At 38.3% G+C, this 27,478-nt stretch overlaps 1 protein-coding gene across 6 annotated transcripts; it reads right to left on the bottom strand.

The window, feature by feature from the left end:
* Positions 1 to 346: 346 nt before the first annotated feature.
* ASH2L (ASH2 like, histone lysine methyltransferase complex subunit) lies at positions 347 to 27,478 on the bottom strand. Of its 6 annotated transcripts, XM_087875656.1 has the most exons (18): positions 27,296 to 27,478; positions 25,081 to 25,150; positions 24,337 to 24,482; positions 22,270 to 22,358; positions 21,114 to 21,208; positions 19,553 to 19,648; positions 19,238 to 19,333; positions 18,062 to 18,137; positions 15,641 to 15,658; positions 15,493 to 15,498; positions 13,282 to 13,408; positions 11,596 to 11,813; positions 10,425 to 10,592; positions 9,635 to 9,828; positions 8,575 to 8,667; positions 7,413 to 7,511; positions 2,651 to 2,710; positions 347 to 550 (listed from the first exon to the last, which is right to left on the bottom strand). In XM_087875656.1, the coding sequence occupies exons 1-18, from the start codon at positions 27,430 to 27,432 to the stop codon at positions 443 to 445; spliced, it is 1,896 nt and encodes a 631-aa protein (XP_087731782.1). In that variant the 5' UTR covers positions 27,433 to 27,478; the 3' UTR covers positions 347 to 442. The 6 variants fall into 6 exon arrangements, with proteins under 6 accessions (XP_087731782.1, XP_034292761.1, XP_034292763.1 ...); XM_034436870.3 differs by lacking the exon at positions 15,493 to 15,498 and having other exon boundaries at positions 13,282 to 13,375; XM_034436872.3 differs by lacking the exons at positions 15,493 to 15,498; positions 27,296 to 27,478 and adding an exon at positions 26,797 to 27,106 and having other exon boundaries at positions 13,282 to 13,375.

Raw genomic sequence — 27,478 nt, forward strand, 5'->3', positions numbered from 1 at the left:
TTAGTGTTCTTGTGTACTTTCCCCCCTTAATGCATTTCAAAGACAGAGGTGGGGTAAAAGATAACAGCAGTGTTTGCATCTTTCAGTTCTCAACCTCAGTGATATCCCTAGATCTTGACTTGGAAAAGGTCAACTTTACCTTTTTTTTTTTTTTTGAAAGCTCCATTTTTTAGGAGTCATTTTGGAAAGAAGAATATTCCTGCTTATCTTGCAGTAGACCTTTAGAATCTCTTTCTTTCCTATCTTCCCAAAGAGGCCACCCTCTGGCTTACTGCTTGCTCTGCTTGTAGGAGGAAGAATTAAAAAAAAAAGGGGGGGGGAGGAAGACTGAAGAGCTGCACAAATCTAGAAACTTAAAAAAGAGACATTTATTACTTTTTCCCCTCTACCACTACCATTTTTTTCTTTTTGTAAAAAATAAAAAATAAATACATTGCATCTTTTAAGGCTCCCAAGGTGGACTGCGTCTCCCGTCAACTTCTGTTTCTACATGATACAAGACGTCTGCCAGCGTGTGCTCTACTACAGCGACCCAACCCATGTCACTGACCTACAAGAAGGGAGAGAAAAGGACGAGTTCCTTTGGTTTAGTGTTCACATACAAAGCAACTAAGACTGAGTCTGCATGTGCACACTTTGAAAAACAGTATAAGAGTCTGCAACAGAATATTAGTCAATCAAACAGTGCAATTCTTGACATGATTTCGAGGGGATGAGAGAGTGGGATCCTGTTACTAGCAATAGCACTTAGACTTATAAACCACTTCATAGTGCTTCACAGCCCTCTCTAAGTGGATTACAGAGTCAACATATTGCCCCCAACAATCTGAGTTCTCATTTGACTGACCTCGGAAGGATGGAAGGCTGAGTCAATCTTGAGCCAGTGAGGATCGAACTGTTGGCAGTCAGCAGAACTAGCCTGCAACACTGCATTCTAACCACTGCACCACCACGGCTCCTTTATTACCCATTTCCTGGTGGAGGGACAAAGGCATTTTGAAAGAGTTCTGCACTCAGTAGTGATAACACACTGGTAATATGTTGCAGAGCCTTTTGCATACTGGCCTCGTGCCCTGTGGAACACTCGTGCCAACCTTAAGATCTGGCAGGATCCTGCTTCCTTAGCTTTCTGGAAAGCCACTGACAGCTGGCCTTTTTCCCAGGCATTGGGGTAGCAAAGCTGGAGCTGGAAGGCCTGTATAGATTTATTAAATTTTTATGCCAGCCATGTCCCTTATAAGGTGACTCTGGATGAATGTGCTTGGATTTTTTCTTGTCTGTTTGTTGGACGATTTTATGCTTGTGTTTTTATTACTGCAGTTAGCCACCCAGAGCAGTGTTTCCCAAGATAGGCAGCCCAATAAATGTTTTAAACAAATGAATAAATAAATATAAGGTGCTAGGAGTCACCGAAGCCCAGAGGGAACATAAATGCAGAACATCACTGCTTACATTGATAAGATCAGGGGCAGATTTCAAAACCTGTCGCTACCTGTTTGCTTGTGGGCGTGCACGTGCTTGTGCACATGGGACACTTCTGTCCCGCCACTGCCACTACCAGTTCGCCTGATCCTGGATGAACCGGTAGCAACCCACCACTGGGTAAGATATATTCACCTTTCATCCAGCCTACTTTTAAGCTTTTCCTTTCTTGGATAATTTATGAACGTTACATGGGATCTGCTTTTTCAGGCACCAAAGGCCACTTCATATTCATTGATGGAGAAGGAGACAGTTGTACTTTTCCTTAAAAAGAAAAGTACAGCTAAACCAAAGCATAGCCAAATCCTTCCTTTTTCTGTTCCTGGTTTCTAACAGCCAATGAATGGGTTATTTCTTCCAGTGAGATCTGTCGCTTAAAGACTATCACAAAAAGGGGGGAATTAAGTGGCTTACACCATATCATTTACGGCAGAACTTCTGCCTGCAGTTGACTCTAGTCAACTTCCTCTTCCTTTAAGTTGAAAATCAAACCATATCCACATATATTTTGTCAAATATAAGAGCCTTGGTACTACAGTGGTTTAAAGCACCCTGTTATTAACACAGCTGCCTGCAATTTACTGCTGGTTCGAATCTCTCCAAGGCTCAAGGTTGACTCAGCCTTCCATCCTTTCTAAGGTAGGTTAAATGAGGACCCAGTTTGTGGGGGCAATAAGCTGTCTTTGTATAAATATACAAAAGTATGAAGGCTATTGCTTAATGCATTGTAAGCCGCCCTGAGTCTCCGGAGAAGGGCGGCATATAAATCAAATTTTAAAAAAAAATGATGAAACGGCATGTCTGTGTACTGTGAATGAGACCACAGCCAAATAGTCTAGCAATTGGTGTGAATTCTTAGAGTTGTTTTTTTTTAAGAAGAAAATCTTGCTGACAGGATAAATGCACAGCCAACTGACTACAACCTTCAGGAGCTACACATGGTCAGTGCATAACTAGACTGGCAAAGTTATTTCTTTCTTTATCTGTATAATTTTATACAGGGGCCAATGTGCATGTATTACTCCTACTAGAAACAAAATTAATTTGGCCAATGAAAGAGGTTTTCATTTACATGAAAAGTGTTACATGGTGGTACAGATTGCTTGCACAAAAAGCTTTTGATCACATCAGTTAAAAAAGACACACATCATTTTGATCATCAACTTACCGGGCGATAACTAATATCTCTTGGTGGGTATTTGAAATAGGGCCCGAAGTTGATAGAAACCTATGAAAGAGGAAATTTATTCTATTTTAGTTTATTTTCGTTTATTGCATTGCTGAGTACTGCCTCCTGCACCTGCAATATTTCAACAGGTATTATTGGGAAAAAAGGATGCATCTGGTCTGGAGAATTATAATGGAAAAGACTGAAGGACAATTTTACCCCAAATAAAGCAATTTATTTTAAAAAGTGTTAAGTTAAAACAAGGGGGGAGACCTACATTCTCATACAGCTCTACAGGGTCTTTTATAAATAATTACAGGAAAGAAGTTACTATGCTGCAAATTTTTCTACTACTATAAAGAAGTCAGACACTCCTATTTCTATGATTGTGGCACAGCAAACTCCCTTTCAGTTATCAGCCTATAAAATATAAACTTTTTTTCTTAACTAGTACAGGTAGTCCTCGACGTACGACCACAATTGAGCCCAAAATGTATGTTGCTAAGTGAGTTTTGCTCCATTTTACATCTTTTCTTGCCACATTTGTTAAGTGAATCACTGCAGTTGTTAACTTAGTAACATGGTTAAGTGAATCTAGCTTCCCCATTGACTTTGCTCATCAGAAAGTCGCAAAAGGGGATCACGTGACCCTGGGACACAGCAACCGTCATAAATATGAACCAGTTGTCGAGCATCCTAATGTAAATCACGTAAGCAGGGGGGATGCTGCAATGGTTACAAGTGTGAAAAATGGTCATAACTCACTTTTTTCAGTGGCGTGGTAACTTCAAATCAGGATGGATAAAAATCAATGATTTTTTTAAAAAAATAAAAAAAATCAGATTTTTTTTATTTAAATCAGATTTTTTTTATTTAAATCGGATTTTTTTAAATAAAATGCTTTTTGAGGAAAATATATTACCATCCAAAGGTTATTCCATCATGAAATAAAGATTGGTTTTTTAATTATGTAGAATAAGGCTGTATATGTTTAATTTTTTTGGTAAATAAATTCCATTAATCCATTCACAATGTCATGCTCTTCCAGAGGTTTTTGTAAGATTATTGGGCAGTTTCTCTGCCTACAAGGTATTATCACAGATGCTTGGTTTACTTTTGCAGTTCTCAAAACTGAATTTGACTCAGCAGAGATCACATGCCTCTTCTTCACAGCAAAAATGTTATAACATTTTTGAGAAATGTTGAGAAAAAGACCTTAATCCTATTGTTCTACAAACCTATGAATACAGAATCAACCCCTTCAGTGCTAAGTTTCAATAAGTTCAGTGAATAGAATAGAAACAATATTTTTCTGATTGTTTGGAATGGAATAGATCTGCACAAGAAGAAAGTGAAACTAAGTGTGAGGAGGAAGGGGCAAGCAGACAAGCAGTACAAAATGAAAGTGAAACTTTCTGAGCACAATACTGCACAGCCACAGACAGACAAGTCTTTGGATCTTTTTGTGTGTATGACCTGAGGTTTATCACATTCTTTCCTTGGAGGAAAAAAACCTATAATGGCAGCAGGCCGTAAAAGAGACCCAGTTTGGCAATATTTTAATGAAGTTCCTTTACCTATCGGTAAGGCAGGCATGCGTGCAAACTGCAAACACTGCAACAAAGAAATGCAAGGCCTGGTGGCCCGAATGAGGCAACATCATGAGAAGTGCTGTGATGAAGATGACTAAAGAAACACATTTGAACCGGCAGGATCTTCAGGTTGGTAAACATTTTTATTGAATCATATTTCTAAAGACTGCCTTGAACTGTCATGTTTGAGCAAAATTATATTTCTTATTATTACTGCATGTTACTGTCATTTGGTAGAGTTATGAAGAAAAGCAAATATTCCTTTTGGGGCAGTGCTGTGTACAATAAGCAGAAATTGTATAAACAATAAAATAACAGCATTGACTTTGTTTAGGGGAATTCATGGATTCTGGAAACTATCCACCTTCAAGATCACCATCCTCCTGTTCTACAGTTTCAGAGTTATCCATCCAGGATAGTGCTTCATTAGCATCATCATCATCAGACACCCACAGCCACATATCACTATCACCTAAAAGAAAGAAAAAACCCTTCCCTCCTGGAACCACCATAGATAAGTTTGTGATAAAAACTAGCAGATTAGAAAGAGTTAATTGATAAAAAAATTGCCCAGTTTGTTTATGCAACGAACTCTTCTTTCCGTCTGACTGAGAACCCATATTTCATTAATATGGTTCAGTCACTGAGACCAGGATACAGTCCACCTAGCAGAGCAGATGTTGCAGGGAAACTGCTGGATAAAGTGTATGACAGAGAAATGGAGCAATGTGCAACAGCTCTGGAGGGTAGAATTGTTAACCTAAGTATTGATGGGTGGAGTAATGTCCACAATGATCCTATTGTATGTGCTTGTATAACAACAGAAGAAGGGAAAGTCTTCCTTGCACAAACAATTGATACGTCAGGAAATGCACACACAGCAGAATACTTACAAGAAGTTGCAGTAAAAGCTATAATAACATGTGAACAAAAATTCAAATGTCTAGTATGCAGTTTGGTCACAGACAATGCTGCAAATGTATCCAAGATGAGAAGAAATTTAGAAGAGCAGGAAGGGAATACAAAGCTAATAACATATGGTTGCAGTGCTCATTTGCTGCACCTCTTAGCCAAAGACTTAAGTGTTCCAGAAATAAAGACTAATGTTGTTGAAATTGCTAAATACTTCCGTAACAATCATTTTGCTGCAGCAGCTCTGAAAAGGATAGGTGGGACCAAGCTAACGCTCCCACAAGATGTTAGATGGAACTCTGTGGTGGACTGTTTTGAGCAGTATATCAAGAACTGGCCTATTCTGATGACAGTTCGTGAAGAAAATCGACATAAAATAGATGGCGCTGTCACGGCCAAAATCCTCAACATTGGGCTTAAGAGAAATGTTGAACATATGCTGAGCATTCTGAAACCCATCTCTGAAGCTTTAAACAAAATACAGAAAAATAGCTGTTTTATTGCTGATGCTGTTGAAATTTGGAAGGAACTGAGTGAACACTTAAAAACAGAACTACACATGGACAGAATTAAATTACAAGCATTAAAAAAACGAATGGGACAAGTACTGTCTCCAGCTCATTTTTTGGCAAATATTGTCAATATCCAGTATCAGGGTCAAAACTTAAGTGCTGAGGAAGAGGAGTTAGCTATGACATGGGTATCCAGCAATCATCCATCTGTAATGCCAACTATAATAAACTTCAAAGCTAAGGGGGAATCATTCAAGAAATATATGTTTGCTGAAGATATTTTAAAGAAAGTCACGCCAGTGAACTGGTGGAAGTCACTTAAGCACTTGGATTTAGAGACTGTTCAAGTAATGATTTCACTTGTAACAGCATTAGCTTCTTCTGCAGGCGTTGAAAGAATATTCTTTTCCTTTGGACTCATTCATTCTAAATTGAGAAATCGTTTGGGACCCGATAAAGCAGGAAAGCTTGTTTTTCTTTTCCAGATTATGAACAAAGAAGAAGATGAAGATGACGAGTGAGCTACAGAGGACAGTATTTAAGTTTTTCATGTGTAGGCTGGGCTGACAGTCTAAGTTTCTTAAAATATATATATATATATTTAGCCAAATTAGTTAACAAATATGGATGTTTGTTTAAGCAAATAACATATGCTGTAAGTTATTGTTTCAGTTGAATAAATCTATTTAAATTGTTATTATTAAGGTAATGATTATTTTTCTCCTTCCTAAGTACAACAGAAAAGTTGTCCAAATATGAATGATTAACCTATTAAACTGGGGATAAAAAAACTAATATGAAAAGTTGTTATTCTAAAAATCTTCATCTCCTTGCATATTAAAGTTATACCAGCAAGAATTAGTCTTTATGTAGAAAACTATGATTTAAACCAAGCCTTACTGACTAGTGATTTAAATTGTGATTTAAATCAGTTTGATTTAAATCAAATCACCCTGCTTCAAATGGTCACTAAACGAACTGTTGTAAGTCGACGACTACCTGTAAAAAGGCTTCTGCTGAGAAACCGGATAACAGCCTTCCTCCAGAAATCTGCATTTCTGCACATGCCAAAACAATTTTTTTTCCCCCTTTCTTTCTCCTACTAGCCAGGTAAATTTGCAGAGGAGAAACTGTTATCTATTTTTCTCTCACTAGTCCAGTGGCCCCCAATCTTTTGGGCATCAGGGACTGGTTCTTTGGAGGGAGGTTTTTCCGCAGACCGGAGGGGACGTGCTTTCGTGTGCTGCCTGCATCCCCCGGGTGGGGCTTGGCTTGTTTGTGTGGCCCAGTTTCTGGCATGCCACAGTCAGGTCTAAGGCTTGGAGACCTCTGCATTACTCTATATGCCATTGTAAGCTCTCTTGACCTCAGACGGCTCCTAGACTGATGTTGATAAATTCAAGACTGACTTAGGCAAATATTTCTCCCAATACACTCAACATTGACTCCCCTGCTTAATTCAAATCAGCTATTGTGGTATTTTCAGACCCATGATGAGCAGCCACGGGAAGGCAGAGGTGATGACCCTGCTGTCTATTAACCTTTTGCAAGCAGATAAGGATGGATGCTGTGGAGCCGTGACTGGGGAGAGTGGGGGCAAGCACAATCTCGCATCAACAGATGTGTCACTGATCCACAATCCTTGTGCTAGGATGAGCCTGCTTTCAGGGGTCAGGCCTTCCCACATCATATCAAGCCCCAAAGCAACCAGATCTGAAAGAACTGAGATCCTCAGCTTTTACATACCGTGCAGCCTTTGTACAGAGATACTGCAGGGAAATAAACACCTTCAAAAATATCTCTGTATGCAACTCCTTGACTGGTACCATTCTTATAGAAGATTATCTAAAAGAGACAAACATTTGTCACCACAAGTAGCAGAGCATAACTATAATCTTTGGATATTTCACTCTGACCTGCAACATGTCCTTTTTGCACTTGTGTTTTAATAGCACATGGCATATAGGCCCTTCAGGTTCCACCCTGTGTTCTCCTAAAAAATGCAGAAAGGGCTTTTGTAGAGCATCCAAGAGATAAATGAATCACACAATCTGACTCTTTCATTTTATAAAAATAGAAAACTATTTTTGGTGTTACAGAATTCTTAAGAAAACATTCTTAAGAATTTGCTGAGATTAGAGATGGGCAATGTATAGTTTTATGCAATCTTCAAAATGCAGCGGACAAAGCTCTTTCTGCAGTTGAGAAACTATTCAAGAGCCTCAGCTCTCCCAAAGTTCATTTAAAATAACCAGAGAATCATTTAAAGACTTGTGACAGGCACAAGGGGAAAAAAATGGGAGGGGGGGGGCTAGAGGGGGAAAAAAAGCCACAAGCTTCCCAAAACTGAATTACATATCATATAAAACATCCAAGCAAAGTTTTGAATAGTATATTTTCAAATAGTATTTCTAAGGAGAAGAGCTTTTGACGAGCCGTCCACAGAAATCACAAATTTCTACTCTAATAACAGCCCTTGTTGAGGATACCTGACTGAAAATATACAAACTCTTCACAATGGTATTGAACACAGGGACAAAGCAAAAATCTTATGGGGCGACTCCAACAAACAATTTGATTTCAATTCAGAGTTAGTTACAGATGCCTATCATAAATTTATACTGTGATTTAAGGCAGAGAGGGGGGAATATGTAGCCCTCCTGATATCACCGTCCTTCCCACATTCCTCCACATTAGCCGAAACTCAAGATTTGTATCTTAGTCATCAATGACCCAGAGCAGAGGCTAGCTAGCATCTTTGTTCTTTTCTTTTTGGTGTGTGTGGGGTTACTTTGAATTTCTGCACCGAGGCAGTGTATTAGACTCACAGATGTAAAAGGGCTCTTCCAATTCTACAACATGCAATTCTTTTCAGCAGCCCAATGTCTGCTTCTAAAGACCAACTTACTTGGCTTCCCAGAGCTTGCTTTAAACTTTTCTCAGCTTTGTCCACAAAGTCCTTCTCTTCAAAGTACAAATAGCTTTTGAACTTGATCAAAGCCTAAGGAGGACACATGGGAGAAGACATCAAAGCCAGAAATTCATTTGTAAAACAATGATGAGACAGAAATGCAACTGCTGGTTATTGACACAAATGTGACTTCAACTGATTAATTCAACAATTCAGATAGGAGTTGTTCCTTGCTGCCTGCCACCTTCAGCAAGAATAGAAACATTTATGGATTGTGGTAGGCAAGAGAAAAGCACATGGGCAACTATCAAATATCAAGGATTGTAAATATGAACCAAACTTTTAAGGTACATTGCAAAGATCTGCATCCTGAAAAATCAAGATAGAAATATATTTCAATTAAAACAAGAAAGTTATAGCAGCCCTTGTTTTCATTCCTGCTTGTTATTTGCTTGCAATGACTTATTCTGATCAAGACAGACCAGCTCCTTCCTAGGTTAATAAAAAGTTAGAAAAAAAAAACTTAATTATTTCGGTTGCAGACTGAATAGAGAACTCAGTATTCAGGGACACATTTGTTAGGGATGGGTTAGTGTTAGACATTTGTTAGGAGCCCATCTACTTGAGAGTCAGTTTGATTTAGACACCAGGCTAGAAACTAGGAGACTGTGAGTTCAAGACCAGCCTTATCCATGAAAGTCAGCTGGGTAACTTTGGGCCAGTCACTCTCAGCCCAACTCACCTCACAGAGTTGTTGTGGGGACACTAGGAGAAAGGAGTTTAGATATGTTCACCGCCTTCAGTTATTTATAAAAATAATAAAGGTGGGATATGAATTAAACAAACAAACAAATACTTGGCTGACTATGCATACACAAAGTGTATTTCACAAGTTTCACATGTTTTATATAAAGAACATTTAGGATCCTAAGACATGCTGCCCGATTAGTTTCCCAGTTTATCCTAGAATTTCAGTGACAAACCCCAGAGCTCTTATGGCATCCTATGGAAATGCCCAGCCAGCTCTATTAAAATGAGGCTTAATTAGAAGACCCACCTTGTCTTTGTAGGTATCTGGCAGGGATTTAGCTGTTTCTGTGTCTTCAGGAAGGCTGATATAAAAACCAAGCACGTCCCCCTGGCCGTAACCTGATGAATAGTGTTTACCGATGGACTGGTGGAACTTTGTCCCTTTCTTGCTACGCCAGGAGTAACTGAATTTGTCGTAACCTAGAGGAGCTTGAAGGTTTCCTGTAGAAAACAAAATGTTACGTTTGTCAAGTACTTGATTGCATTTGTCTACAGAATGCTTCAAAATGTTATGGGGGTGGTTATTTTAGTAGAAGAAGTTAAATTTGGTTCCTTGCTAGCTGATCCTAGTACCTTGAATGGTACAGCTGTTTCTATAAGTATCTTTGCCTATGCAACAAGAATGTATGGAAGACTTTCCTTTAGCCCTATGATTCTATGTTCTATGGATTTTTTTTCTTTTAATGAGCCTGTAATCCTTTGAATCGAGGTGGAGTTGGGGTGACTGGAGTTGAGCGTTTGCTAGCCAGATGCCCCTCCTGACCCTATGCGGTGTTCATAGGAGACAATTACTCATTGTGCTCAGAAAGAGAAATATCTGCCGCTACCTAGGATCAAACTCACAGAGTCCTGATTGTGAGGCAAGATCTCCACCTCTAGGCCACCATGCTGTGAATCTGTTCTAAGGACAAGGAAGATGAAAAGGAGAAAGGGTCTGTGACAAAGCTCCTTTGCCCAATGCCTGCAACATGACCCGAGGTCCTCAATGGAAGAAAGTGACAGGTCACAAACTAATGAAAGAAGGAGCAGCAGCTTACCTAAAGGCTGAGACCACCCAAGTCTGGCAGCCGTTTCAGGTGGCATCTCGTCCACGGATATTTCAAAATACCAGGCCCCCTTTCGCACCCCATGTGAGGCTCGTACCATCGAGTACCCTTTTTCTCCAATGACTGTCAGCCTGTCATCTGAGATCTTCAACTGAGGCGCTGCAGCAACAGGTGGGAGAAAGGCAAAGAACGATAAACATCTGTGTGAGTGCTGATCATGAAGAAATTAAATGACCCCTGGGAACAGAAAGTCTCTGAAGTATCACTACCCTCCTCTCTGCTGTATCTCACATTCCTGGTAGTTTGTTTAATACATTACAGTATATTTTGATTGACAGCCAACAACATACAATGTGAACTTCTAGTTCTTATTTTTATTGCACTAATGTTTTCAATTTGTCAACTTGATTAGCAATTATTGACAAATCCTAACTCCAAATACAATGCATTAGGTTAGTCTGACAGTTCCAAAATTTATTCTTAGAAAGCGTATGGTGCAAGTCAGAAAATGTTCTGATATAAGGAACAAACATGTATTTTTGCAAACTACCCTATGCAATGCAAATAAAATGTACTGGATATTTTATTTGGAGGAAATTTCCAGACCAATCTTCCTGCCATTGCAACGGCTCTCTAGAACTCTGTTGCTCTTCAAGATATTGAAGATATTAAAAGGCCTTTCCCTGAAAATGCCGGGAATTGAACTATGGATTTTTTTAAGTACAAACAAGCCCATTAATTACAACCATCACTCAAATATGTTTTTAATTATGCATTGCTTTGCAGTTAAAAAAAAAAAAAGCCAATGACAGAAATCATCTCCAAACACAGACTTTCCTGTATTTGCCTTTCTGAATTCCTATGATGAGCCATTTGCTGTTTTTCCTCCCCCCCACCCCCCAATGACTCTTCTATACAATTCCACAAATAAGATCATCTTATCTTATGCTCCCTTGAGATAGCTCTATGATCTACTTACATAAAATCCCAAGATCACATTGCGGAGATCTGTGACACAACTTTCAAGGCTGGTTTTCTTTTTATAAAACAGCCTCACTCTTAAGAAACACAGAGAAGAATTCAGTTTTGCACCATCACTGCTTTTTAGCATCCCTGACCACCAAATGTGGGAAACATCCAATGAGATCGAGCAGCTTGGTACCTCGGTCATGCAGAGCTAGAAGGACCCGTTCGTAGAGGCAGGCTCGGTAGAGATCTCCAGGGATAGGCTTTCCTGCCCAGCAATCTAGCTCCAGCTTCTCTGGGTCAGGAGCATGGGGGTCTGGCTCTGCCAAAATGTAACGATACCCATCCTTATTAAAAGGGTGCTCCAACGGATAGCCATGAGGTGGAAGACGCTGAGCAGAGAACAAAGGATCACTGTGGAAACAAAATGAATCAGTAAAGGGCAGATCTTTCTCAGCCTTCCAAGCAAGGAAAGAGAGAGGAACAGATCCTTTTGATTCATCAGTGTTGATCACGATCATAATTTTAATTTATTCCTTCTCTTCTAGGCAAACCACAAAATGGCCAATTATCTAAAGAAAAATATAAATAATATAAATGTGATACAACAGCAACGAAGTAGTACAGATCAAGAGGAGGAATATCTCAATACTTTTCCTAAAAACAGAAGGGCTGGTTGCAACTCAAAAATCATTGCTTTCCATAGTTTGCTGCCAACTCATATTTATTTTTATTTTATTTTATTTCCAATTTATATACCGCCCTTCTCCCTGAGGACTCAGGGCGGTGTACAGCCAGAATTAAAAACATGAAATACAAATATTAAAAAACAATTAAAATATATATAAATTTGGCCCAAAAATTAAAAATACAAACCAATTAAAACATTTAAAAATTTCTTCTTAAGCCAGCCCGGCTTGCTGGAAAAAGTGGGTTTTAAGGGCACGGCGGAAGGCACTGAGGTCTTGGATTCTCCTTATCTCTGGGGGCAACTGATTCCAGAGGGTAGGTGCCCCCACAGAGAAGGCCCTCCCCCTGGGGGTCACCAGCCTACATTGATTGGCTGATGGCACCCTGAGGAGGCTGTGAGAAGCTACACAAAAACAACTTAAACAACAGTCTCTGATAGCAGCTATAAAAAGGTCTTTATGCTCAGACAGATATATGCATGCTGGGAAGTCCCTCAGATGTCTGCTCTCTCATGTTTTTACTTCCAAATCAACATAGTGTACAAATGGTCCAAGATTTTCTACACTGATATTGTAACTGATATTCTCACTGATGAGTTAACTCGGTGTTTTTCAAACTGGGCAATTTTAAGATGCTACCTGGGGAAGTTGAAGTCTACACATATGAAAGTTGCCAAGTTTGAAAAACTTGTGAGCTAAGTGATTCCCTCTTGGTAGGAACATTATGCAAGAAAGGCAATAAATGAATAAATAACAATATAGGTAATCCTCGATTTACAACCACAATTGAGCCCAAAATTTCTGTTATTAAGCGAGACAGTTGTTAAGCGAGTTTTGCCCCATTTTACAACCTTTCTTGCCATAATTGTTACATGAATCACTGCAGTAGTTAGTAATACAGTGTTAAGTGGTTTCCTCATTGACCTTGCTTGTCAGGTCATAAAGGGTGATCACATGACCCAGGACACTGCAGCCACCAGAAATATGAACCAATTGCCAGGCATCCAAATTCTGACCACATGGCCATGGGAATGCTGCAATGGTTGTGTGAATAATGATCTTAAATCACTTTTTTTAAGTGGTGTTTAGCGGTCATTAAACAAATGATTATAGGTCAGGACTACCTGGCGACAGAATAATATTAATCTCCTTTTCTCATGTTTTCTGTATCAAGCCAAATTCTCAGGACTTACCTCCTGGTTTTCTTGGCTGTTCCTGTAGTTCCTCCTTCTTGCTGCTTGCGTTTGGCCCCTCTTCCTTTCCCACTAGTTCCTGGCACAAGGCTCCCTTGGAAAGAGAAACACCACAATCGTATGTCATCTATTGATATGATTGGGGAATCAGCCCTAATCCCCTTGGGTATCTTTGAACTTCAACAAGGCCAAATGGGAAGCAGGTGGGAAGCAGAATTTCACTGCTCTAAAAAAACAGTGTATGTTTTGTTCACTTCCTGGCCTATTCTAATTTTGGAATCCAGTTCACAGAAACACAGTCCTTAAAGGGAATATTATCTTCGGTTCTACCACCAATTAATTTGAAATACAGGTAGTCCTCAACTTACAACCACAACCCAAATTTTGGGCAACTTAAGCTCAAAATTTCTGTGGCTAAGCAAGACAGTTGTTAAGTGAATTCTGCCCATTTTATGATCTTTCTTGTCATCGTTGTTAAATGAATCGCTGTAGTTGCTAAGTTAGTAACCCAGTTGTTACTAACAAAAGGGGATCACATGACCCAGGGACACTGCAACCGTCATAAATATGAGTCAGTTGCCAAGCCTCTGAATCACGTGACCATCACGTGACAGCAAAAACCAGTCCTAAGTCACTTTTCTCAGTGCCGTTATTACTTTGAACGGTCACTAAATGAGCTGTTTTAAGTGGAGGACTTACTTGTACAGATTTTTATTTTTATTATTGCAAGGTAGGTTCACTTATAAAAAAAACAACAGCTTCTCTCTTTGCATCTCTGGAGTGTTAACTTCCTACCTGAATTCAGGCAAGAGATTCTTTATCACATGGAGTTGGACTATTTCCAGGCTGGCTTAAGCAACTTTTTCAAAATCAGGGAGGACTGATTTGGGGCTTCAGCAGATTATAAACACTTGAACTACTAACATCTGGGAAACATGAGGATACTGAATTTATCACCCAAACAGTATTATGACTGAGACAGTCTTAAACTGAGGCAGATAAGCAAACTTTGTCCAGACATGGTTTATTTTGCTAAGGACAACTCAGACAGTGTTGTCAAAATAATCAAATATGTATTGTGACATTACATTGCAAGCTCTGCCCCTGATTTGTCTGCAATGTTATGAAATGGACATAGAAGGAATTGGCATCCTGACATTTCAAGGTTGTGACAAAATTTTTGTCATTTGCTCCCATCCACATATAAAATACAATGGTTAGATTCAGGTAATATACTAGGTTCAAGTGAAATAAATCACATTTTGTCACAGCATATCTGAACCTTGCCATGTTTTACTAACCAGTAAATTTTGTGTCTGAATAGAGTTTTTCTCTTGTCCAAGATCAAAATCCATGAACCAGCCTTCTCTTAGGACTGTGTAGTAAGAGCTACTATAGAGGAGCATACTAAGTGGGGTAAAAACTGATAGTCTGCATTCAGAAGGCAGTGTTGTATGAATGCTTTATTTCAGTTTTTAGCAGCCTATTGAGACAGAGCAAAAACTTGTGTTTTCTAAAATACATATTCCAATACTTTAAGTTTATAGGTAGTCCTCAACTTATGGCCATAAATGGGTCTGCAAGAGGTTGGTAAGCGGATGATCACAGGAATTCATCCAATTTTATGACCTTTTTTGTGGTAGTTGTTAAGCAAACATGGTGATTGCAAAGCAAATACCATGGTTATTAACCAAACCCATTGTTTGCTATGGGATTTTTCCCCCCCCGAAACCAGAATAAATGCTGGTTTCCAATAAAAATGTTGTAAGTGCCGGCACAGGAGTGCGGGACACTGAAACTGCCTGTAACTGAGGGCCGTTTGCTGTGTGTTCAAAATGTGGTCATGTGACCATAAAGGAAACCACTGGAACTTCAAACTCTGGTCGTACGTTTCTTGGGAGAGGGCTGTTGTAATTTCAAATAGTTGCTAAGTGACTAGTCATAAGTGGAGGATTACCTGTATACAGTAAAGCTCAGGATAAGGAACAACATTTACCCTATGCAATCTTACGCTACACAAAAACCCAGACAAATATTCTTCCTATTTTATACAGGAAGAACCGAGATTACATATCTACATACTTGCATCAAAACCTCTTCCACAGAAGCCAAATCAATCAATTAAACTGTATTAAAATTCAAGTCTCCATATAATGAAATGGAGAATATGACTTTTAACCATTGTAAATACTTCATATTAAAGGTGTAAACATTCCACTTACAAATTTATGTGGTAGGCTTGGGATTACCTAATTATACTTAGTTTCTACAACAATTTGGCCAAACAAAACAAAGGAGGGGGGGGGAAGGCTTTTCACACAATACTTAAGTTTTAGGAAGCTGAAAAGCAAATATTCACCTCCCAAAGAGGCTCCACCTGTAAGAACAGAAGTTGCACCATGTTGTCAAGTTATAACGTAAAAACAAAACACCATAACATGAAATGGAAACAAAACAATAATACCCACCCTTGTGTGTCTGTTCAGAAATCAAAGTCATTGAAAATTCATTTAATAACTTCTTAAAAGGCTGAGAATTTCTCTGTTCCTTTTCTCCTTGGATTCCCTCTCAGAAATGGAGGACAGGGCTAACCTCCTTTTGCTGCCAGCATGAAAACAGGCTAAGCAGAGGAGGGACAGAACAACCAGGGGGCTTGAGTCTTTATTCTTTATTCCTATTCCGAGGAAGCATGAAACCTCCAGGGTTACTATGAAATCCAAATGGATTGGCAGGAAAGGATTTTACTTCTCAGCCAACCTTTTCATTCCCTCCATGGGACCTATCTGCAATGGCAACTGAATCCAATAATTAAAGGGAAATCAATTTTTATTGAGCCTTCTAAATTTGCATTATCCTTAGAATACGATTAGGTGAGATTTAATCCTTGGAGAAGGTTTTTGTGCAAGTCCAACTGAACTATATAAGGGGATCTTTAGAAGTACAAATATACTTCCAGATGAGTTTGGAAAATACAGCTGTTCGCAAAAGTGCTTTCATTTTAATGGCAACAGGACTTTCTGATTTTTCTTTAAGACATTTTGCTTCTCGTTGAAGAAGCTTCTTTAGTTCTCAGATGAGAAAGGAAATGTCTTTTAAAAACCCCAGAAAGTGCAGTTGCCTTTAAAATAAAAGCACCCTTGGGAAAACCATGATCTGGATGAATGAGAACCTCCATAGAGTAAGTTAGAGTAAGTAAGATGCATAACCACAGATTCATGCTTGAATTAACTATTGGAATATTTTTTTCTATTTAAGATTACATTTTTAAATTTGCCAGACTCCTTTTCTAGTTGACGCTCAATTATTAAATGGGGCGGGGAGGGGGATTGTTAGCCAAATTATACTCTCCCAATTCTGAAAAAGAATCCATAGTTTCTTACAATAAATAACATAGGTTCAAGCACATACACATATGGTATGCCTTTTCATGTAAACATAATCCAGAAAGAATTCTTCAACATAGCTTCTAATCTTAAATAAATCAAAATCAATTCAATAAAGATGTATTCCTATGAACCCTTAACTGGGGGTTTATCCCATTTAATACAGTGGAAGTTTTAAGCTATCAGGCATAGGACTGCAATCTAATTTAACTTCAGTAGTGGCCAAAATTGTGGAAACCTTTTGGGAAAAGTGTATTTTTGAGGTTTGCTGGCTAATAACAACACTTTTTTTGGAGTAGTACCATAAAATTATATACCAATGGAAAGATAATGTAATCAAGAATGTAATGCAACAAAGTTTGTTCAATTAACTGTATTCTATGAAAAGTTATAGCCAAATTACCAGAAAAAGATTGCTTGGGTTGATATCAGGTAGCTTTCCTTCATCTGATTGTAGCAAATGAGCATGAGTGTTTAGACAGCCAATCAGGTGTCATCTTGTTTTGGCAATGAGCCAATTAGATCGCAGTAAGATTCAGTTATTGATGTCATGTATTGAAGCTGAGAGGAGGACATTTGTCAGTGTGTTATGTGATCGCTATCAAGTTGGTTAGTGTTTTTTTGTGTTCTTTCATTTAGTAAGCTTGTAAAATGTAGTAAAATTAAAGTAATGGTGCAAAGAGTTGACTGGTTGCCCAGAAAGCGATGTAAAATAGTATTATTAAGTGAACAAGACTACAGTTATAAAGAAATTAGAAGAAAAAATGGTGGAAACTTAATCATAGGTGGAATTTCTAAGTTTTTGAAAGGTATAAGGAGACTCAGTCACTACAAAACCACACTGGTAAAGGCAGGAAAGGATGCACAACAAGAAGTGATGATAGAAGAATTAAGAGACTATGCCTACATGACAGAAGAAAATCATCTATGTATACAAGATGAAATGGTGCAATGCAATGTGAAATTGAGTTGGGCGGAGACTGTAGGAGTTTGGCCTAAAATCTAGAACTCCATGAAAAAAGTCACTTTTATCTCTCAAACAAAGGTTGAAAAGCATTACATTCTTGATTAAATTATCTTTCCATTGATATATAATTTTATGGTACTACTCCAAAAAAAAGTGGTGTTATGAGTCATCAAACCTCAAAAATACACTTTTCCCAAAAGGTTTCCACAACTTTGGCCACTACTGTACTTATTTGTTTACTGCTGTAAGAACAAAAAAAAAAGAACAAAAAAAAATTAAAAACCTAAACAAGAAACAAAAATAAACAAATGGATGTAAACTTAATTATATTTGGATTTATAAAGAAAATATGTTCAACTACAGAGTCTGAGGACTGAAAATTTGAAGTTCATGTTTCCTCATTTCAGGGAAAAAAAATAAACAAACTTACCATTTAGATTTCCACTAGTAGATACAGTATTACTCTGTTTTTGGTTATCATATGCAGGACCAATATTAGCAAGGTCCTAAAAAGAAAGAAAAGTGTATTTCTTCAAACAAGCAAAGAAAACTTTTAGACATTTTTCCAATTCGCAACTGTTTCAATTGGTTAAGATTTGAAAGCTGTCAACACATCCTATATCATGGCATAGGACCTAGTTATCTTCGAGACCGCCTGCTGCTACCGACGGCCTCCCATCGACCTGTGCGCTCCCACAGAGAGGGCCTCCTCGGGATGCCATCAGCCAAACAATGTAGGCTGGTGACCCCCAGTGGGAGGGCCTTCTCTGTGAGGGCACCTATCCTCTGGAATCAGCTGCTCCCAGAGGTAAGGAGTATCCAAGACCTCGGTGCCTTCCGCCGTGCCCTTAAAACCTTCTTTTTCCAACAAGCCGGGCTGGCCTAATACTTTTTAAAATGTTTTTAATTGTCTGTTATTGTTTTAATCATGGGGCCAAATTTATATATATCTTTTTAATTGTATTTTAATGTTTGTAGTTTATGTTTTTACTTGGCTGTTCACCGCCCTGAGTCCTCAGGGAGAAGGGCGGTATACAAATTTAAAAATAAATAAATAAATAAATATCTTACAATTCCTGTTCTCTCAGAAACGAATCCCACTATGTGGTGGATTTTTTCCCCCAGGTAAATTCTACAGGTGCTGCTGTTCTTAGGTGCAAGCAATTTCAGTCATTCAAAAAAAAAAAAAAAACTAGCATCCTACTAGCAAGTCAACCACTGAACAACCACCAAATGGAAAACTTTTCAAAATAATTTTCCAGCCATATTTTTTAGATGTTCATCTTTGGCCTGCGGGAAAGAAATAGTCTATGTGAGACTATCTACCCCCAGGTTTCAAGGAAGGACATTTTGGCAGAAGCCAGACTTCTGTCCTATTACCTACTAGTGAAAGGCATTGCTTCTGTTCAAATGGTTGTTTTCTCTTTCTCCCCAAAACTGTAATCTTCTGGGTTATATTTGCCCAGCTGGAACTTTTCTACCTTCCTAGAACCTTCCATTGCTCAGAAAAAGTCCAAATTCAAAGTCTTACTCGTTATTATCTATATTTACCCTGTGGTGAAATTTTGCCAGCATACTGGAAGATGTCCTATATCACTGACATTACCTGGTCTAAGAGTCCAAATTTGGGGTAATCTTCTTCTGGATCTTTGCTACCTGGATCTGGATGTTCTTTTACCAAAAACACATCTCTTTCTTTACACTAGAATAAAGCATTCAAACAAGATTGATTCAAACACCTCCTGCAGAGATCAGATGCAATTCATATAGTCCAAAATTGAATATCAGTGTCTGCACCACTGAGTGAGAAATTGAACTACAAAACAAAACGTGTTAACTCTACTCACTAATGCGTTTTTTCCCAATTTGTAATGAAACTTGATCAATAAGAAAAATGGCAGTTTTGTTCATCTTGACTTACCATTGTTTTTACAATATTGTTTGGCCAAGTCATTTTTCCTGGTCTTTGCCGTGTTGTCATACATTCCCAGTACTTATCAATAAAGGGTATAATATCCTGTTTGGGGGGAAAAATCAAATATAATGATGACAGGGAAGTTAACAGCCCAGGAAATTTACCAAGTTTAACTAACCACTTATTATATGTCTTTTCATTATAAGAGAGAGATTTATAAATATAAACAGGGTTAAGCTAAATACACTGAAGCAAGCTGAAAGCTAAAACATATGAAGAACGGTTGCAGGAATTGGGTATGTCTAGTTTAATAAAAAGGAGTAGAGTTGACATGATAGCAGTATTCCAATATCTAAGGGGCTGACACAAAGAAGAGGGAGTCAACCTATTCTCCAAAGTACCTGAAGACAGGACAAGAAGCAACAGATGGAAACCTCTCAAGGAGAGAATCAACCTAGACCAAAGGATAAATGTCCAGAAGTTGTGGGTAATACAACACTGGAGATTTTTAAGAAGAGATTGGACAACAATTTGTCTGAAACAGTATAAGGTTTCCTGGTTGAGCAGGAGGTTGGACTACAACACCTCTAAGGTCCCTTCCAACTCTGTTATTCTGATAAATTGATATTAAAGTTTGCTCTAAAAAATCATTTTGCTTTCCCACACAAAAGGCAAGGTGCAGATTAAAACAGAGGTAAAGGCAGCTTCTGTAATTCATGGAGATAACCTGGAATTCTGAGTGGGTGACAAATACATAGAAGGAACAAATTTCACCAAGTTTTAATGGATGTATACTCTGCCTTTCCTCGCAGAGCACAATTCAAAATATATTTATTACATTTTTATGCCACCCATTTCCCCTTCAAGGTGATTCCCATTCTCCCCTCTATCTTTTTCTTCATAAGAACCCTTTGAATAAAGTTATTTTGAGAAGTATTATTCCTTATCCTAACCATTACATCACACATTCTTTCATACACACACATTTTGAATCAACAGCATGATATATGACTGAATGCTCTTCTAACATACATTCCTGCCAAGAAAATGTAAGTTTTCTATGAGGAGATGTGTAGCATGAGAGAGCATGGCTGATCTAATGGCCTCTTATCAGGAGTATGAAATGATTCTCAACATTCAACAAAATGTACAAAGCTTATTCTCATTAGTCTGAAACCACAAAGCACTCACTTTTCAGGGGGCAAAAAGTTTAAACCATCCTAAGAATCCTTGCTACCAAATCAGGCTTCCCTTCGTAGTCAATTACCAGGAAACTGTTCTTGAAGCCGTTCTGAGAATTTTAGCTCTTGCAAACTTTTGGAAAATACTTTTACTCATCTCAGAAATGGCCTACTACTTACTGCATTGGCTCCACGGAAATTTTTTAATTGCACTGTTCTACTAAATGGCTTTGAATGCTGCCTAGCCATGATAAGTGCAGATAAATATTTTTAATATTAAATCAATATTTAATCTTACTCTTCTGGTAAGAGATTTCTTTCACTACCCATTAGCAAAACTATACTACATGATTTAGCCATTCTAGAGGTCCAAAACTTATCCATACCTTGTCTTTTGAGAACATGGTTTTGGGGTGTTCGTCTTGCGTCCTTGATTGCCAAGTCAGATTCGCCAAGGCACTAAGACACATTTCTTTCAAATCTTTAAGAAAAGAGACACAGAAAGGAGACCAGCTTCTTCAATAACATTCTATAGTCTGAAATAAACATCAGGAGTTAAGAGAGGTGTGACTGAAAAAAATGTTATAGAGGAAATTTCAACATTGGTTTAATAATGGGCAAAGAAGAGAGAAAGATAATACTGTATATCTTGAGAGAGTCTTGATTGTGTATAGAGCTAACATGAGAGCTACAATGTTAAATCGGATAAATTCAATGAATTTATGTTCCTTTTAGTTTTGGTGATACAGGTAGTCCCAAGTTAACAACTAAACAAGTGCTACTTAGATTGGTCCTCAAAGTTCTGGCCATCACAGTGCCCCTACAGTCAAATGATCACCATCCATGTGCTCAGCAACCAGCATGTTCTGCAACCAGCCTGGATTTCTGACCATTGCAGTATCCTGCAGAAACAAGACCAGAATTTGTGATCTTCCCTGCCAGCTTCCAACAAGCAAAGTCAAAGTGGATGCTGGCAGGAAATAAAAAGATATAATCATGTGCGGTCCTCGCTTAATGACCCATGATGATTCATTTAATGATGGTAACTGGGGACTGCAGAACTGCTGTTGCTAAGCTGTGCAGTCATGTGACATTGCATTTTACCATCACTTAGTGATAGAAATTCCAGTCCCAATTACTGTTGTTAAGCAAGGACTGCCTGTAAGGCCAATATTTTCAAAAATGAACAACCAATAAAACCAGGGAAGGGAATAGGCCAGTCAGAGACCCTATGTTTGCATGTAGACCTTCTAATCTAAATGGGCTAATGTTATAATCACTGCAGCCCAAAAAAGCTGGACTTTGGTTAAAAAAACCCCCAACTTACTCTGCATCTAGAAAACCACAGAAAACAGCTGTAATATTGCCAATCAGTTTTCAGCCCCTGTTCCATAGATATCTCATACAGTGTTAATGGCTTAATAACTCCTGAGATAAAGGATTAAGAGTACTGAAGACAATCACATCTCCTGTAGTTTGTAATTTAAATATGAAAGAGAATGAGGAAAAGTCAAGAATAGAAACTTTTTTCTACCAGCTTACTTGCTTGTTTTCTTAAGAAATATGTGTTCCCACTGTGATGGCAAATGTTGCAATGGAAACTGTAGTTCGTCATAAAAGGAAGGCAGGATCTGAAACAATAATTCAGTGATTGTTCTCAATAAGTCAGATGAAAGAAAAATGTACAGTAACTTTATAAACTCAGTAAAATAACACATGGGCAGGTTAAGCCATTTACCAAAAATAATTTTTGCAAGACTCTTGCCCATTCACCCATATCTCAAGCATAAATCTAGAGGCAATATTAATAAAAATTTTGAAGAGGTACATTGAATTAAAAGCTAACTCGCCTACTAAATGCTTAAAGATATCTCAAGCCCTTCTCAAATAATAGAGGAAAACTGTAGACACACAACCTGACTCTTTCCAACTTTAGCAATTCAGCACCTTGCTGCTCCTCTCCCTCATCAATAGACATAGATAGAGACAATAAAGACAAAAACAGGTAAGTTTGTTTGGTCCTTTTTGTAATCTGAACATCAAAGTCAAGATCTCTGAACATAAAGTCTTCAGGCCAACTACCAAATTTGGAGCCAGTGAGTAACACTCCCATAAATCCGATTACCAAGTGACACAAACTATTTTCAGATTTTCAGCTGAGCCTGCACTTTCTTGAGACATCTGAAGTCAATGCTTGCTTAGCTCTGGTTTTGTATGAGGTGCTCTATACAGACGGATTAGAATGGTTTCAAATCATGAAGTAGGTAGAGAATAAACCATGCTTTCAGTCTGTTTATTTTATGTGCACTGGACTAAGAATTGGCCTGTAGATGACAGCTCATAAAACCCCTTAGGTTTTTTTTAAAAGATAAATGTCCTATCACTCTGCTGATTAACTATATAGATGTTTACAGCTTTAGGATTATTTGTTCACAATGAGCCAGCAAAACAACATTTCCCCACTCAGCTTTAGCCAAGGCTGTCAAACATTTCAGAGAAACAGCTGCAAACAACCAGCCTCAAATTTTCATGGAAATTTAAGGGGAAATATGTAAATCCTCACCCCGCAAATAGTTGAATATTCTACTAAAATGGCTGGATATACTCAAAACCAAATGAATTAAGCCAGGATTCCCCAATCTTTCCAGCTTTGTGGACTGGTGGGGGGAGGGGAGGGAAAAGAGAGGGGATGGTTCTGTGCGAGCGGCAGCAACCCTATCACTTCCTTGGTCCAGTTTGGAATGATTTAAGGCCCAGTAGTGAGCCGCAGCCTGGGGGTTGGGGACCCCTGAATTAAGCATTACAATTTACACATCACAACTGCCTTAATTAATATACACAGGTCTTAATGTTCTTAATACAGCAGAGACAGGAAAGGAAGGTCCTCAGCCCCTAACATCTTAGTAGGAAGATGTGTTTATGTGTATTTAAAAACATCTATAATATTGTGTTACATCATGTTCTGCATAGTCACTATTAATTAAATAATCCACCACTGTCTGGGTTCACACAATACAATAAGCCAAAGGCTCATAAATTGGATTATCATTTAGGGTGATATCTAAATTCAGGCACATGGGAATCACAAGCAGCCACAATGAAGTCTAGAGATATTCAACTGAATCACAGAACTGATATTTTAAAATGGCCTTCTAACATCTTGTGGCAGATATTAAGAACTGGAAAAAATTTTGAAAGCCTGGTACACAGCCATTTGATGCTGGTTCATACTCTGGTATTATCGTTTTTTTTCTATTAAATGTCTCTTGCAATGTAATAGGAAGCCATTTTTTGTTCCCATACAAGATGTTTTTTAATATATAGTAATTGCCAATAGTCTATTGCTAAACAACAAAATAAAATGAACAATCTCAGTTTTTGTTTGTTTGTAAAGAATTATGTAAATAAAATGTTAATGAAACTAAGCCATTTTTATGTAACAAGGGAAGTTTCAAATTCAACTGATAACCACTAATTATTTGAAACCAACCTCAGATATAAGCATATGCTGCCCTCTTTTGGAAAGATTGGAGAGAATATTTTGATTACTTCTACTGAACATCTGTCCCTGATCAAGAGAGATTCTATTAATATGCTGGTACTACATACGTGGTATCAATGCCAAATGTTTCTGCAGTGAACCACTTGGTGCAAATTCCACACTGCAGTTCAATCTCTCCAAGTTGTCTTCCATTATCCTCATCCACAGAACTAGCTTGATTATCCATGACTTCTGAACCATCGCCCACACCTTCCTGTAACAACATTTGCATAAAGGTAACAAAAAGCCACCAAGATCAGTTAAAATATTTTCCTTCCAGTAAGCATGAATGGTTTGTCTCCCTATGAAACCACTGTATACCCACCTGCTCAACTTCATGGATGAGATTTCTTTACATTATCTCGTTCCACATTTTTTATTACAATCCAGGACATATATTGTGGGACTAAACACAACTGCAAAACTAACACTTGATTCTGATTTCAGTATCTTGGATTTTTACCTTTTTGTCAAATCAGCCTTATTTAGTATGGTTATGTGAACTTTGATATGAATATTCAATTTGATTGAAATATCTCTTCAAACTGAATTCCTAAGATGATTTATCAAATCAAGTACCGTCAAATTAATTTAAAGGGTTGAAGGAATTGCATAAATGTATATACTTTTTCCCAACAGAATTTTTAAGTCCAATCAGCTTCAACTGCAAATTACACTGCCATTTACTTTTCAAACTGGAAACAAAAATGCAATCACTTCCAATCTGCATACATCTATTAGAAAGATTTTAACATACACACATCAATAATGAAACATGGTTTATATCTACAGTGCAGGTTTTGTTTACACACCAAGGCATCCTTTCCACTGGATGATTCTGTTTCCAGGGTAGCAGTGACATCAGCTAGAGATGCATCACCCCTGAAAGACATTAAAAGTCATTATTACAGGTTTATAACTTGTTTTATTAAGTGTAAATGTTTAAGAAAACAAATCTATTGATTCTAGCATTTAGCATTTTTAAATTTAAACTGAATTTGGAGATTTATATGCTTTTGTTTTACTCCAATATCCCAAAAAGCTGTTTACCTTTATATTTACAGCAAACAACTCCCTCCCTCCCCCCATTACTAACAGGCAGGAATCACATAGTTTAATAAAATGCTATTATTAAAAAGCTAAGATAGAGAAAAGCTGATTCAAAGCAAGCTATCTTTTCTTTTTCTTGAAAACAAATCAAAACTATAGGATGCTATTTTTTTTTACATATTTATCCTTTTAATCAGAAATACCAGGGTTGGTACTTCTTTTAATCAGAAGTACCAGGGCTGAATCTGCTTTGACAAACATTTCATTGACTCGGGAAAATGTAGATCTAGGTGTACAAACCATAGCTCCATTGCAATATTTTTTTTTCAATGGTTCTTAAAAGGGAAGGCTTGAGTCGTCTCAAGCATTTCTATTCACTAGATTTTCTTTTATGTTGAACAGTTAAGGAGGGCTCATTGTGACAGACACTTCAATTTGTAAAACTATTTGTTGGCAAATATGCATATTTTTAGTCAATTAAATGTGTAACTCATTTTTTTTCTCACTACAGCATATATAGTAATCATTCCTATAATTTTATCCCCATAATTTTATCATACAGGTTAGCTTTGGAGGGATGTTTTAAGGTTGGTTCTCAGAACATGGATAAATATAATATACTCCAGTTGATCTATTCTCAACTATTCTCCAAGCACCAGATTATGTTTAAACTCAGTGGAAAGCTATCAAAAACCACAGTAAAAAGACTAAATTACTTCTCAGTCAGGTAACTATAACAGACCTGACCTGGTATTTGCCAATAAAGAAGCATAGCAAATGCCTTTATCCTAGCCTATTTTTCCTTTTAGCTCAGTTAATTGCTCAGAAGCAATACTCAATGGTTTTAAGCAGAAAGATGTCCTTCTCACCATCACTAATAACCTCATACTTTTTAACAAGAGAACAGGAATCAAACCGGGGAGCTGTTTTACAATCACTCCTCGTTTAGTGCCAAGTAAACATGTGACTGACAAAGACAAGCTGCAATCTCATTCAGACTAAGTTCTCCCACTCTTGTAGTCAGATGCATGGATTTTGGTCCTAAATTTGCACATTGGTTGGAAATTAAATTTCTATTTCCACTGTATTTGTGAATGGTTACTAACCAAAGTAGCCACTAAATAAGAAGGGGAGGCATAGCATGGGATGGGAACCAAGTTACGGTCTAATCAACACCAGCCACATATTAAAAGAATCAGAAGCAGCAGAGAAGAAATAATGCTGGAGAAATATCTAGCCTGATTCCAGAGTAGGGAACAGCAAAGCTGGTGACATTTACAAGCATAGCTGGCTGGAGAATTCTGGGAACTGAAGTCCACAAGTCTTAAAACTGCCAGGTTTGAAGACTTCTTGAGTTACACCATAATCTGTTGATCCATGCTTTAAATATTTCATATGCCGCCTGCCTGCTCATGCAATACAGTCAGCCAGAAATTGTGGTTTGCAGCTCAACAAACCCAAGAGGCAAGCAAACCAACATATCTGGTTATTGGAATCAATAGAGATGAGAGTTCAGGCTGCAGCAAAAGGCGAATGCAGCTGTATGACTAGAGCCAACCCCTGCCCTACAGAGAACTTGGGTCTCTTATGTTCCCAAAGGAATCTGGAAGTCTCCACCACCTAAAAACCGGCAGGGAACAGGGCAAATGGAGGTTGTCAGGACTAAATTAAATGAGACAGCGGCCTGACTAATTGCAACTGGCTGGGAATTCTGGAAACTGTAGTCTCAACATCTGGAAGGGAGACAGGCTCGTTATCTCTCGCCATTCAAAGCTTTCCTGCAAAGCCGGGATTCGACGGGCAGGCAGAAAGAACCCGGAGGGAGTTCATTGGGCGGAAAGTCAAAACTCTGACCAATGAGAAGCGGATCCGAGACCTCCGGCCAATAGGAGTGCCCCGCTGGATTTTAGACTCCTAGCCAATAGAAATGAAGATTCCAATTTCGATCTCTTTGACCGCCATATCGCCAGGTCTCACCCGGTCTCCGAGTCCCCCGTTCCCTGCTCAGTTGGCCCCGCAGCTTCCCCAGCCATCGGCTCCGGAACAGCCGGTGGGGTGGCCTCCCCTTCGCCTCCATCCTCAGGCGCTGAGGCCCCAACTCCAGCAGACGCCATCTTGCACTAGAAAACACCTCTCGTGGGATTATTCGTGCGTAATCTC

Source organism: Pantherophis guttatus, chromosome 9 (assembly GCF_059756535.1).
Source record: "Pantherophis guttatus breed Tessera chromosome 9, ASM5975653v1, whole genome shotgun sequence".
NCBI classification, from domain to species: domain Eukaryota; kingdom Metazoa; phylum Chordata; class Lepidosauria; order Squamata; family Colubridae; genus Pantherophis; species Pantherophis guttatus.

What these genes read in the sequence shown, in the direction of transcription:
- ASH2L (XM_087875656.1), bottom strand. Translation starts at nt 27,432, where the DNA reads ATGGCGTCTGCTGGAGTTGGGGCCTCAGCGCCTGAGGATGGAGGCGAA. An exon ending in AATTTGGACTCTTAGACCAG is followed by an intron (nt 18,138 to 19,237) that starts GTAATGTCAGTG and finishes CTTTCTTTTTAG; the next exon opens with GACCTTGCTAATATTGGTCC. An exon ending in CAGATACCTACAAAGACAAG is followed by an intron (nt 8,668 to 9,634) that starts GTGGGTCTTCTA and finishes TGTCCTCCTTAG; the next exon opens with GCTTTGATCAAGTTCAAAAG.